This window comes from Mytilus californianus, unplaced genomic scaffold, assembly GCF_021869535.1.
Source record: "Mytilus californianus isolate M0D057914Y unplaced genomic scaffold, xbMytCali1.0.p SCAF_4, whole genome shotgun sequence".
Lineage (NCBI taxonomy): Eukaryota > Metazoa > Mollusca > Bivalvia > Mytilida > Mytilidae > Mytilus > Mytilus californianus.
This window is the reverse complement of record NW_026262690.1, coordinates 32,202,155-32,217,409: the sequence shown is the minus strand read 5'-3', so window position 1 is coordinate 32,217,409 and position 15,255 is coordinate 32,202,155. Positions and strand designations below refer to the sequence as shown.

Genomic DNA, 15,255 nt, shown 5'->3' with positions numbered 1-15,255 from the left:
AATAACTTACTATACACGATGTACTACTGTTGTGTTCCTCCTGGAAACTCCCAGGTGGTTTGACACCAGTGCTGTGTCTGTTATTGTGTTTGACAAAAACATAGCCCCCCTTTTGTGGGAAAATTTTGGTTAATTATTTAGGAAATGAATGAAGCATGACGAAGTGGGTCCCCTCTTATGGCAGTCAGTGGGCTCCCCCTTATGAAAATTTCTGGGTCCGCCACTGTGGTCTATTAACATTTGTTACCGACTGAGCTCCAGAGGTTCTCGACAATGGAAAAGAACGTTTATGCTATTATATTCTGCTTGTGTAAACATAATTTGTAATTACAGTTTTGCACTAAGCCAGGCTATGAAGGTCAGTTTAAAAAAAACTGTGATTGAAATATCCATTGTCTTTGCTTTGTTTCGGAAGGAAAAGCAACTGATATTTTGCATGGTTTATCAGAATTCGAAATAAATTCAATATCTTCATTTTCCTATACAGATTATTTTCTTCTCTTGATTTTTTTTATACAGAAACATAAATCAAACTTTGACCTCTTGTATATAAGTGTTATCAAATGCAAATGATCCTTTTATATCTTAGCCATTATTTACTGTATATCTTAGCCATTATTTACTGTATATCTTAGCCATTATTTACAGTAAATCTTAGCCATTATTTACTGTATATCTTAGCCATTATTTACAGTATATCTTAGCCATTATTTACAGGAAAGTGGACAAATGATCCTTGTATATCTTAGCCATTATTTACAGTAAATCTTAGCCATTATTTACAGGAAAGTGGACAAAAGGATGTTAAGAAGTATTTAGACTTTTTAGATATTCTCCTTTCTGCTAAAGATGAAAATGGAAACGGAATGAGCAAACCCGATATAAGAGCTGAAGTTGACACGTTTATGTTTGAAGGTATAAATGCATTTATATTTTGCTATTATTTGTTATGAACAGAATAATCAAACAAACACTTGTTCGTCGTTTTACTTTATATCGGTCGCTGGGGTTTGTTCTATGTGCTTTATATCGGTCAATTGTATATCAAGGTTTGTTTTACATTATATCGGTGGGCGAGCTTATTTTTACTTTATATAGGTCGCCAAGGTTCTGTCTTACTTCAGATCAGTCGCTGAGGTTTGTTTTTCTTTATATCGGTCGCTCAGGTATGTTTTACTTGATATCGGTCGATGAGGTATGTTATACTTTATATCGGTCGCTGAGGTTTGTTTTACTTCATATCGGTCGATGAGGTATGTTTTACTTTATGTCGGTCGCTGAGATTTGTTTTACTTCATATCGGTCGATGAGGTATGTTTTACTTTATATCGGTAGCTGAGGTTTGTTTTATTTTATATATATCGGTCGCTGAGGTATGTTTTACTTCATATCGGTCGCTAATGTTTGTTTTACTATACAACGGTCGATGAGGTGTGTTTTACGTCGCTGATGTACGTTTTACGTCGATGATGTACGTTTTACGTCGCTGAGGTGTGTTACGTCGCTGATGTACGTTTTACGTCGCGGTGTTTTGTTTTACTTTACATGTATATCGGTCAATAAGGTAGGTTTTTTTTTGTAAAGCAATCGTAGAAGAGAAAAACAAACACGTAATTTTTTAAAGTAAATTTAAATTATAAATCATTTCGATAAGATGCAAGAGGCGCCTTATTCCAGTTAGCTATGTTTGTTGTGTATTTTAAAAGAATTTATGTGTTCGTTCGCAAGAACCCCAAAAAAATGCTCATATTCCTCTTAATAATCATAAAGATTTTTAAAGCAAGTATGTATATAAACATATTTTCCCCATTAAGTAAACAACGAAAAAGTTAGGATTGTCATATCAGATTTCTAAAAAGCAGCCATAACTAGCTTTCAGCAATAGCGATTACTTTCATAATGGTTATTTGGTTTTTTTTTGTCATTTTGTTAAGTTTTTGTTATACTTTGTGCCAAACTGACGAGTCAGTCCTTTCATAATAATGTTAACAGTTTGTTCTTATGTTGTGCTGTTATATCACTGTTCCAGGTTAGGGGAGGGTTAATATTCTTATAATCACGTTTAAACATGCCGCATTCTGTATGAGCCTGTTCGAAGTCAGAAGCCTGTAATTCAGTGGTTGTGGTTGGTTGCTGTATGCCATATTTATTTTACGTTTATTGTTTAAGCATAGATAAGGACCTTGGTTTTCTATTTGAGCTATTTCACGTGTTGTCATTATACGAGGCCTTTTATGCATGTAGCTTTCTATACGGTAAGGGTTATGGGCAGTGTTGAAGGCTGTACGGTCCTCGTCCTATTGTCTCATTAGCAATTATATCACATCTCCTGAATTTTATATGACGTTTTATACTGATCAATAATTAAATCACAATATTTATTTCAATAAAACCACGAAAACAATGTACTAACTGACATATAATCTCATATCAGGGCATGACACCACGACCAGTGCTATATCTTGGATCCTGTATGATTTAGCAAAACATCCAGACTACCAGAAATTATGTCAGAATGAAATCGACAATGCACTTGGAAATAATCCTGGTTTTGTAAAATGGTATGTATAATACATTATGACCACGAGATTTGTCTATACATTTAAAAGCGATTCGGACGCACGAAATTTATAAAATGTTAATATCATAATTTACTTATCCGTATAATTAGTCCAAAGTACAAATCCTTGCCTTTTATAAATGTGCTGCAACATTATACCCTAAAATAAACTGGTTATTTTTCTATTAAATTCTTGTAATTCATAAGTTTTAATATATGTGTAGTAGAATGCAGAGTACATTTTCAGTTATTTATTTTAGAATTCTTAGATTTAATTATTTAGTAGTAACAAATAATATTAAGTTGAAAACATTCAATAATTTGTTTCAATCCTGTTAATAGTGATAAACCTGAAAATGTACAAGATGGAGCTAACAGAACAACGCCTTCAAAAGTACGAAGATTATAAAGGAAAGGGATATCATGTTTTTCATGCGCTTAAGAATTCCCTATGAACGTTATATATAGAAGTCGAGAAACGTTTATTTGTTTTTAAAGGCAGTGCTTTAATGCCTTTCTAGTTGCCGGGTTAATCCTTCCTTCCGCGATATCCAACTTATCTACGTGGGGGGTCATTAGGCTCCAAGTAGATCCGGAAATGTTGAATTCTCTCCTCTTCTTATTGTGATATAAAATGTTTTTTGTTTCATTTCATTTACATTGGTAAATAGAGAAACGATCATTGTGTTTTGTTAGTTTTAAAAACTTTTGATATATTTGTATTTTGCATTATAAGCAGTCAACCGATTGACAAACTAGAATTATTTGAATTCCGTGTGGAAAGAGCTCGGGTTAATTTCGAGTGTTATCTGCAATCTAGATGTTTATAAATCATTTCAGTCGTTGATATAATAATTAAGAGTCGACTGAACATTAATTATATTAAACAATTTAAAGCGCATTTCTGTCTATGCACGTGAACCCGTCTAACGTTATTGTTATTTCGCAGTTATATAAAGTAGCAAATTATCGTTCCTGAATAGGTGGCGCCGTGGTAGCCGATCCTGTTCCTCAACTTCCGGTTTCTGCACTGTGCAACTATTACAGTTGCATTTTTAATTAACGATGCCAAGTACTTGTTGTTGTGTTCCTGGATGTCATTTAAGAGGAGGACATGCATTTCCAAATGACTTAAAAAGAAGGAAAAGTTGGATCAACGCCATGACACGATGAAATCGTGGAGTCCATCTCAATCAGCTGTTGTTTGCAAGGCACATTTTACTGAAAAAGACTACGTGCAGGAAACTATTCATGGTAAAACTCTATTTTCTTTTTGAAATATATAGTTATATATGTAATCGCCATGCGAATAAACCAAAGTATGTTTACAACCGCAATTATCGTTTTAGAATAAAAGGGGGTGGTTAATTCAAGACGTCATAATTTTTTGGATTACGATTCAATGTGATCTGTGTGAGATTTTTTGGTGATTGCTACAATTATAATGATTTCTTACAAGAGGTATATCATACTGAGAATTATTTTAGCAGTAATTATGCTAATGTAGTAATGACAGGAATGAATAAGCTATGCCTCATAGACTTTCTTGAAAAATATCAATGACAATGTTAACAGGAACAAAACAATGACATGCTCTCATCTATATTATAGTTATTAAGGTACAGACAATGTACGTTTGTTGCATAAGTCTCTCATTGTTTGTCCTTTGGATTTACATAACATACATTGAATCAGGCAAACATAGTTTTATCCAGATTGTTATGAATAAATTTAGTTAATATTTCGCCAGGTAATACAAAGTATACATTGCTAATGGAAGTTCATTTAATTATCAAAAAACTAATGTTTTATAACCTTTTTCAGGGCGCAAACCCACCATACAGAGACTTAAGTCTACTGCCATTCCCAGCCTATTTTCCTTGACCAAGCAAGAGACTGAATTGTCCGCAAAAAGAAAAATCAGGGCAGTTTCCTGTGAAAACAAAAGAACTAAACTTGATGAATATTGTAGTAGAAATCTAGAGGAAAGTTTTGATTGTAAAGTTGGTTTTCCTGAAGAAGTCATTCATACTGCAGAAAGGATTTATGACTGTCCACCACCAACTGCCGAGCTAATGTTGAGCTTCCAAGATGGAATTACGCAAACACCATCAATGTCTATGTTTTCAGCAGAGAATTTTGAAATGAAGACACGTGACACAGCCATGCATTTTTATACCGGTTTAGAGTTGTATACTAAATTTTTATTTGTTTTGACCACACTTTGTCCAACAGCACATTGTTTGAGATACATATATTTTCAAATTGATAGGGTGTCAGTTGAAAATCAGTTTTTTTATGACTTTGATGAAATTGAGGCATTATACAACCAACTTTGAACTTTCTAGATTCTAGATTGAATCTAGTGTTAAGAATATTGTGTATACATGGATTGTTTTTATGCCTTAACAGTGGTGTGAGGCTAACACTTGGCCATCTAGTGGTTTAGTCAGGCATTTTTCGCCATCCAACTTCAAATTAAAGTTTCCTACGACTTGGATTATTATTGACAGCACAGAATATCCCGTGATAAAACCTAAAGCTCCTAGAGCTCAGGCAACCTTTTCATCATATAAAAACAGAAACACTGAAAATACTTGTATGTTCGACGCCTGGTGGTTTAGTCAACTATGTCTCTAATGCATATGTTGGTTCTACCAGTGACTATGAAATAGTTGAAAGATGTAGAATACAAAATGTAGTTCAATTATGTGATCCAGGTGACAGTGTGATGGCAGACAAAGGTTTAAATGTGCAAGATTTGTTTGCCAACTTTTTTTCAAAAAAAGAAACAGAATTAGTTCCAAAACTCTTATACGGGATAGAAAAGTCTCCAATTAACATGTGCACATAGAGCGAATTATTGGACTTGGCAAAACATACAAAATTCTCACAAATCCTATGAATGGAACTGAAACAAAACTTTCATCTGAAATAACATTTAGTTGTTTTATGTTGTGTAATTTTAGAACTTGTATTGTGCCAAAGGATGCAGAAATAAACGTGACGCAATGAATTTTGTTCTGATATATATATATTTATAATTACATGCACATGTAAATTGTAATGCATATAAAAATAAGGAGATGTGGTATGATATTCAGTGAGTTTATCGAACTAAAGTGCATAAGAAATGGGTTTAAGCAGTTACAGGTGTTACTGTCACTGTACAGTCTCCAATAATGAGAAAACTTGTACCGTGTAAAAAATTTCAGCGATCTTACCACTAAGTTTTGTTGTCTCACCTTGACTTTGATGAATTGTTTATATCTGTTGATGTTAATATAAAAAAGAAGATGTGGTATGATTGCCAATGAGACAACTCTCTACAAGAGACCAAATGACACAGAAATTAACAGCTATAGGTCACAGTATGGCCTTCAACAATGAGCAAAGCCCATACCGCACAGTCAGCTATAAAAAGCCCCGAAATGACAATGTAAAACAATTCAAACAAGAAAACTAACGGCCTAATTTATGTACAAAAAATGAACGAATATAACAAATATGCAACACATAAACAAACGACAACCACTGAATTACAGGCTCCTGACATGGGACAGACACATACATGTACATACAGAACGTGTCAGGGTTAAACATGTTAGCGGGATCCCAACCTTCCCCCTAACCTGGGACAGTGGTGTAACAGTACAATATAAGAACAAACTATAAAAATCAATTGAAAGAGGCTTAACTCATCAGATGGATAAATACAAGTGGACGTGGTCGGGTAGTTGTACATCCAAACAACAAAAAGACACTAAGTACAGATCTGAGAGTACTCACAGTTACTGACAGCTAGTTCAAAGCCACTAACAACTGATAAAAAAATCTTGCATCTAAGACTAAATTATCAATCCGTAAGCTCCCTTTAGAATTTTATAAATTTTAGATTTTACATTTCTGAGTTATGGGGTTTTATTGGGATTTTCCAGTTTTTGTCGAGCCTGCGACTTTTGTCGCAGAAAGCTCGACATAGGGATAGTGATGTGGCAGCGGCGGCGTTAGCTAACTTCTTAAAAGCTTTATATTTTAGAAGGTGGAAGACCTGGCTGCTTCATACTTTGTATATGGATGCCTCATGTTACGAAGTTTCCGTCAGCTACATGTCCAATGTCCTTGACCTCATTTTCATGGTTTAGTGACTACTTGAAAAAAAAGTTAACATTTTTTGTAATGTTAAATTCTCTCTTATTATAAGTAGTAGGACAACTATGTTTGGTATGTGCGTACCTTGCAAGGCCCTCATGCCCGTCAGACAGTTTTCACTTGACCTCGACCTCATTTCATGGATCAGTGGACAAGGTTAAGTTTTGGTGGTCAAGTCCATATCTCAGATACTATAAGCAGTAGGTCAAGTATATTCGGTGTATGGAAGGACTGTAAGGTGTACATGTCCAACTGGCAGGTGTCATCTGACCTTGACCTCATTTTCATGGTTCAGTGGTTATAGTTAAGTTTTTGTGTTTTGGTCTGTTTTTCTTATACTGTATGCAATAGGTCTACTATATTTGGTGTATGGAATGATTGTAAGATGTACATGTCTAGCTGGCAGGTGTCATTTGACCTTGACCTCATTTTCATGGTTCAGTGGTCAAAGTTAAGATTTTGAGTTTTGTTCTTTTTTTCTAATACTCTATGCAATAGGTCAACTATATTTGGTGTATGGAAATATTTTATGATCTTTATGTCAGTCGTGCAGGTTTTATTTGACCTTGACCTCATTTTCACAGTTCATTGCTCTGTTAAGTTTTTATACGACCGCAAAAATTAAAAATTTTTTGGTCGTATATTGGTATGACGTTGGCGTCGTCGTCGTCGTCGTCCGGCTTCGTCCGAAGACACATTGGTTTTCGCACTCTAACTTTAGTTTAAGTGAATGGATCTCCATGAAATTTCACCATAAGGTTCAATACCACGAAAGGAAGGTTGGGATTGATTTTGGGGGTTATGGTACTAACAGTTAAGGAATTAGGGGCCAAAAAGGGGCCAAAAATAAGCATTTTTGTAACTTCCAGACAATAACTTGTGTGTAAGTGTATGGATCTCTCTGACATTGTACCACAAGGTTCCATATCACAAAGGGAAGGCTGTAATTGATTTTGGGGGTAATTGCCTCAAAATTTTAGGAATTAGGGGCCAAAAAAGGGGCAAAAAACAAGCATTTTTCTAGTTTCATGACAATAACTTGTGTGTAAGTGTTTGGATATTTCTGAAATTGTACTACAAGGTTCCATATCACAAAGGGAAAGCTGGAATTGAGTTTGGGGGTAATTGCCCGAAACGTTTAGGAATTGGGGGCCAAAAAGGGGCCAAAAATAAGCATTTTTCTAGTTTCCAGACAATAACTTGTGTTCAAGTGTATGGATCTCTCTGAAATTGTACTGCAAGGTACCATACCACAAAGGGAAGGCTGGTATTGAGTTTGGGGGTGATGAATCATAAGGGGGTTCAAAAAATTTTGGGGGGGGATTTTTTTTTTTTTTTTTATTTCTTTTTTTCCTTTTTTTTTCTTTTAAAATTTTCCATTTTAAGTTAGTTATTTCTGATTTATATTTAAAAGCAAATAATAATGATATGGTAGGAGATACACACCAAACAGGATGTGTAAATTATTATATAATAAGTATTGTGCAATAGCAAGAAATTTTCAATTGCACAGTATTGCACAATAGCAAGAAATCTTCAATTGCACAGTATTGCGCAATAGCAAGAAATCTTCAATTTAACAGTATTGCGCAATAGCAAGAAATATCCAATAGCACAATATTGCGCAATAGCAAGAAATTGTCAATTGTACAGTATTGCGCAATAGCAAGAAATATTCAATTGCACAGTATTGTGCAAAAGAAAATACTTCGTATAAATTGCTTATTTCTTGATCAATTTCAATGGGGTTTTATTCTTGAATTCTTGGGGTTCTTTAATATGCTGAATCTAACCGTGTATTAAGTTTTTGGATTTTGGGCCCCGTTTTTAAATTGGTCCACATTGAGGTCCAAAGGGTCCAAAATTTAACTTTGTTTGATTTCATCAAAAATTGAATTATTGGGGTTCTTTGATATGCCGAATCTAACCGTGTATTTAGATTTTTAATTTTGGGTCCCGTTTTTTAAAATTGTCTACATTAAGGTCCAAAGGGTCCAAAATTAAACTTAGTTTGATTTTAACAAAAATTGAATTCTTAGGGTTCTTTGATATGCTGAATCTAAACATGTGTTTAGATTTTTGATTATGGGACCAGTTTTCAAGTTGGTCCAAGTTGGGGTCCAAAATTAAACTTTCTTTGATTTCAACAAAAATTGAATATATGGGGTTCTTTGATATGCTGAATCTAAACATGTATTTAGATTTTAGATTTTTGGCCCAGTTTTCAAGTTGGTCCAAATTGGGGTCCAAAATTAAACTTTGTTTGATTTCAACAAAAATTTAATTTATGGGGTTCTTTGATATGCTGAAACTTACCATGTATTTAGATTTTTTATTTGTGGGCCCGCTATCAAATTGGTTCATATTGAGGTCAAAAGGGTCCAAAATTAAACTTTGTTTGATTTCATCAAAAATTGAATTATTGGGGTTCTTTGATATGCCAAATCTAACCGTGTAATTAGATTTTTAATTTTGGGTCCTGTTTTTTAAATTGGTCTACATTAAGGTCCAAAGGATCCAAAATTAAACTTAGTTTGATTTTAACAAAAATTGAATTTTTTTGGGTTCTTTGATATGCTGAATCTAAACATGTGTTTAGATTTTTGATTATGGGACCAGTTTTCAAGTTGGTCCAAGTTGGGGTCCAAAATTAAACTTTGTTTGATTTCAACAAAAATTGAATATATGGGGTTCTTTGATGTGCTGAATCTAACCATGTATTTTGATTTTGGACATTGGACCATAATAGGTAAATTAAAAAAATTGAAGTTCTTAGACCACATTCTTTCTGTGTCAGAAACCTATGCTGTGTCAAATATTTAATCACAATCCAAATTCAGAGCTGTATCAAGCTTGAATGTTGTGTCTATACTTGCCCCAACTGTTCAGGGTTCGACCTCTGCGGTCGTATCAAGCTGCGCCCAGCGAAGCATTTTATTGTGTTTTGGTCTGTTTTTCTTAAACTATAAGCAATAGGTCAACTATATTTGTTGTATGGAAGAATTGTTAGCTGTACATGCCTGCCTGGCATGGTTCATCTGACCTTGACCTCATTTTCATGGTTCATTGGTCAATGTTTAGTTTTCTTGGTTAATGTTAAGTTTATGTGACAGTTGCAATAAAGCTTTATATTAAGGACTTTCAACATAATATCAGTGATTAGTAAAGAAGGCTTGACATTTCAGCGTGTGCACTGTTGTTGGACAACAACTCAAAAATGCTTTAAGCAGTTCGCATGAAACTTTGGTGAATTATTTATAGCTATTGATGTAATCTCCCTATAGATTTTCATAAATTTCAAATATGACATTGAGAAGAAATTGAACTTTATTTGTTTATAGTCTGGCAACAGATTTATTAAGTATTGCGCAACAGCACAGTTTATTGCACAACAGCAAGAAATCTTTAATTGAATATAAATACAATTCATATAACCTATTTCAAGTTCTTTGACTACATTTATTCAGAAACTATAATATGTCAAATATTTAATTACAATCCAAATTCAGACCTGTATCAAGCTTGAATATTGTGTCCATTTTTGCCCCAACTGTTCAAGGTTGGACCTCTGCGGGTGTATCCAGCTGAGCTCAGCGAATCAGTTTATTTCTTAATTAAGAACTCCTTTTTTCATTCATAAATTACTTGAAACTTGGAAATATAATTTTGCTTGGAGTTATAGTTTCTAAAAAAGTATTGTCATTGAAAGAGTTGACATGTTGCAATGTACATTTATTTTACATAGTTCTATGGTACCAAATCAAAAGTTTATATAAAAGAAAGAAGTCAAAGGTTTCCTATCACAGTTTAGTTACATACATTTTTTTTTGTACCTGAGGTCGTTGAATATAGATCATTATATAAATAAGGAGATGTGTTATGATTGCCAATGAAACAACTATCATCCATACTTACCAGTAACAAACCACATTTGCAGAGTTGAATAAAATACAGTTGATAACATTTACTTATTACTAAAAAGAAAATGCCTAACTATTTTAAACAGTATTTGAATATCAATTATATGGTCATTTTTATAAACTTCCTGTTACAAAACTTTGAATTTTTCGAAAAACTAAGGATTTTCTTATCCAAGGAATAGATTACCTTAGCCGTATTTGGCACAACTTTTTGAAATTTTGGGTCCTCAATGCTCTTCAACTTTGTACTTGTTTGGCTTTATAACTATTTTGATCTGAGCGTCACTGATGAGTCTTATGTAGACGAAACGCGCGTCTGGCGTATTAAATTATAATCCTGGTACCTTTGATAACTAATTTGACTATAAACATAGATGAAAAGGTACAAACTGGACATAATGCACTAGTTCATAAACAAGTGAGAACAATCGCCTTCATATAGTGCTCAGAATATGACATTCATAAAACTTGTTCAATATCATTAGAGAACTCTAAATCTTGAATACTGAAAGCCACCTCTGATAAGTACACTGTACTATGCAAGATAATGATATAACTGGACTAAAAATACACACAACCTGTAATTAACTGCCTTTACAGCGCTTTCGCGCTTTGATTTTATGTTGTTGTTGAGACTTTTCTTTTGAATCGTATATTTCAAGAGACTAAAGACAATCAAATGTGTGTGTAAGTGTGTTTGTGTCGAGCTCTTTTCTTGTCATATCTAAAATCTATTTTTCAAGAGAAGAAAGATATGTTAACGCATGAAATACTTTTGTGGAATCTGTTTCTCTAATGATTTCTTTAACGATATGTAGGCAAACTACTGTAACGTTCTTTTTCGATGTTTAAAAAATGTTAAATATTCTGTTTAATTATGTCACAGTTAGACATTAACAATTCGACAACAGATACCAAATGGACAATCAAAATCAGAAGTTTTACCACATTTATCGGCAAAAAATTAGGGAAATATTTTTTTACATCGTATACTATTTAAACTGAAATCAAGGTTATTTCAATGCTGCACTGTTTTCAAGACAAACAAAATTTGATAAATAGATTAATCTAAAGTTTCTTGAGGATGGTAAGAAGTGCCTACCACCAAAGGATAGCAATCTGACTTAATATAATAATCTTTATATCTTTGTAATTTTTCATGAGAATATGGCAATTTTTACAGGGACGATTTAGGAAAATTCGAATTTCTAACACAGTGTATAAAAGAAGGAATGAGACTTCACTCACCAGTCCCCTTAATTTCAAGACAATCCACAAAGGAGTTCACCATTGATGGAACTACTTTTCCTCCTGGGACTTTTTTCGGTATCAACATATATGGTCTCCATCACAACCCTGCTGTCTGGACAGATCCAATGAAATTTGACCCAAGTCGCTTCTCAAAGGACAATGCTACACAGATGGACTCTTTTGCATTTACTCCATTTTCTGCTGGACCAAGGTATGATTAATATATGACACATATACTATAACATGTATAATATAAACAAATAGCAAGTCTTTCTTATTAGAGGTTTAATATAATTGATATTAGTTTGGCTCTCCTTCTGCTCCAAAAAGAAATAGTTTCATTTTTATTCAAGTAATATATATATTGTTTTGTAGGAATTGTATTGGACAACATTTTGCAATGAACGAAGAAAAGACTCTTATAACGAGAATACTTGAAAGGTTATTATATAATATTTAATTTGTTATAATGTTTAAGAGATTAATTTGATATCTGTAATACACAATATCCTTATTTTGAAAAGCAATGGAATATAAAGGTAATATAATATTGTCAATCGAAGTATCATGAGTTATCTTAAAATATAATCTTTATCTAATTTCCTTGCACACCATATGTATTTCTTGAATAACCATTAAATACACTCGAGACCAAACGCTTGGGAAACCAACAATAACATGTGAGTAAAAGCAGTCTGAATGAACGGACTACAGACCGGATGCGTGAGCAAGGTTGACATCATCTGCTATAAATTCATCACCAGTTATGTCACATCCAGTAGCAAATGTTCAAATCCAGGAACATAAAATGGCTGAAATAAGAACTATGATGGACAGTTCATATCATCATGGTGTAAGTTTTCTCCTGATAGCATATTATATATAGTCAACCAGTTGGCGTACGTTAATTTTGTAAGTGATAACATGTTTAATGAATAAATGCAAAACATTGACTTGTATGTCTTACCTCGTCACCCTAATATCATCATTCGGTATTATGAATTTTCTTTGGCAGTTAAATAATACTAACATCAATTAATATTAAGGTGTCAACTGGTTGCATTACATGCGATTAGTCTTCTACGATCGAATTCTACGTGTAGTTATAATTGCAGATTTACATTAGAACCTGATCCTGACCATCAAGTGTCTCCACAGATGGCAGCTGTTATGCGATCTAGAAATGGAATCAAATGCATTGCAAAACGCAGATAAGGACAATAATAAGACACTTTCACAACTGATTAAACGATAAATAAAGAATCTATCAATCCAAATAATAGTATTCGACTCATCATATTAGTGAAACTGTCAATGGATCATTTTGAGTTAAGGCAATCGCTTTCCATCTTTGCCCAACCATTTTTCTTGAACTTGTTCAAAAAAATTCCTGTAAACGTTTAGTGTAAGCTAAATTTAAGTCTAAATATAAAAATTAGAAGACGTGGTATGGTTGCAAATGAGACAGTACTCAACCAGAGACCAAATGATATAGAAGTTAACAACTATAGGTCACCATACGTCCTTCAACAATGAGCAAAACACATATCGCATAGCAATCTATTAAAGGCCCCAGAATGACAAATGTAAAACAATTAAAACGAAAACTAACGGCCTGATTTATGTACAAACAAATATGATATACAGCAACAACGACAACCACTGAATCACAGGCTCCTGACTTTGGATAGGCACATACAGAACGCGGTGGGGTTAAATATGTTTGCTGCTCTCAAATCTTACCCCTAACTTGGGACAGTGATGTAACAGTACAACATAAGATCAAACTATACAAATCAGTTGAAAAGGGCTTAACTGTTCAGATCAATACAAAGCACATAAAAACACAAACAAAACACATTTACTGAAAGCTAATTCAAAGGCAATAAAAATCATAAAAAAATCATGTGTTTAAGAATAAAATATCAATAAGTACACATCCAAAATACAATGGATTGATCCCATTCAAAAGTTGTGCGCAGTTTTGAGATTTTTTTCGTTGATGTCTCAACTAACTACATGTAATATACATAGCGGAGTGGCCTGCTCCATTAGGAAAGAGTTTTAAACGGAAAGTCACATTTTGATCTGAACCGATACTAAAATGTTGAACTACAAATTATATATTCATAATCATCAATATTCTTACATTTCTGCTTTGACTCATTGAATTCCGTCTACTCAGTTTGCTTGCGTTCAGTTAAATATAAAAATAGGGAGATGTGGTATGATTGCCAATGAGACAAATATCCACCAAAGTTCAAATGAAGTGGCTGATATGAAAAATATGAAACAATTCAATTAAGAAAACTAATTTATAACAAAATCATTTACGAAAAACAAATATGACCGACATGAACCAACGATAACCACTAAAGTACAGGGTCCTGAATTGGGACAGGCGTATAAAGAATGTCGCAGGGTTAAACATGTTTGTGAGCGCTCAATCCTCTCCCTAACCTGGAACCGTGTCCAAAAGAAATATTATGTTGTAATTGTAATGAACCTTTAAAAAATACGATGTAAAAATACGTGATATTTTGACCTGCAACATAATTGTCAAGTTTTGTGGACTGATATTTCAACAAATCAAGCGGTATACCAATGCGTTGTAGAGTGCACTTTCTATTGGTAGACTTGGTTTTGTATACACATGAAACATAATTCATACAAAACCTTTTTAGAGACCAAAACAGTTCAGCTATCTATAAGTGCTGTAATTTCACGTATGAAAGATTAATGATGGTCTGTCGCTCAGTAAAAAGGAAAAATAACAAAAATACCGAACTTCAAGGAAAATTCAAAAAGGAAAGTCCCTTATCAAATGGCAAAATCAAAAGCTCGAACACATCAAACGAATGGAAAACAACTGTCATATTCTGACTTGGTACAGGCATTTCCTTATGTAGAAAATTGTGTCCATATTTTAATCAGGTCATGCATCTACTGTGCCCCAGTGAGCATGAAATAAAGGAGACTACTGAAATTAGAAACTCGGTTTTATACCTGGAGCTTTTTTTTGGAATTGGCCTACGCAGAGAACTTCAAACTACGTTTTCTGACAAACATGGCGATTTCAGTTTTCCCTTTGTCAACTTCCCGTTTCTCAGTAATAATATACCCCCTGTTTCATAGCATGATGTAACCATTTATACAATTGTATATTTCGCACGTGACTATTCACATCCTACTGACTTCATTTACATGGACGTGATCCCAACGAGAATTTTTTTTTTTTTTTTTTTTTTTTTTTTGTGAGGTTACATTTACAGTTATTGATAAAAAAAATTGATAAAATTCACATATACCAAACTTAATGAAAGGATATACAAGAATCATTGTATTGAAAAATAGCGCCACAAACAAACGTTA

General features: G+C 33.5%; 2 protein-coding genes across 3 annotated transcripts in view; both read left to right on the top strand.

Moving 5' to 3' along the window:
* LOC127737901 (leukotriene-B4 omega-hydroxylase 3-like) overlaps positions 1-15,255 on the top strand; it is a 122,406-nt gene that overhangs the window by 22,753 nt on the left and 84,398 nt on the right. Inside the window, exons 7-11 of one of the 2 annotated variants that reach the window (XM_052248870.1) lie at positions 786-915; positions 2,435-2,561; positions 11,816-12,094; positions 12,259-12,324; positions 12,999-13,156. The exons of the other annotated variant lie outside the window; for it this stretch is intronic. Of the exons in view, the coding sequence (XP_052104830.1) occupies positions 786-915; positions 2,435-2,561; positions 11,816-12,094; positions 12,259-12,324; positions 12,999-13,098 (702 nt within the window). The 3' untranslated portion in view covers positions 13,099-13,156. Of the gene's footprint in view, positions 1-785; positions 916-2,434; positions 2,562-11,815; positions 12,095-12,258; positions 12,325-12,998; positions 13,157-15,255 lie in introns of those variants that run through there. 2 annotated transcript variants of the gene reach the window in all.
* On the top strand, positions 3,460-5,590 carry LOC127737905 (uncharacterized). Its single transcript, XM_052248874.1, has 2 exons — positions 3,460-3,814; positions 4,385-5,590. Exons 1-2 carry the CDS (start codon positions 3,730-3,732, stop codon positions 4,897-4,899), a joined length of 600 nt encoding a protein of 199 aa, XP_052104834.1. The 5' UTR covers positions 3,460-3,729; the 3' UTR covers positions 4,900-5,590.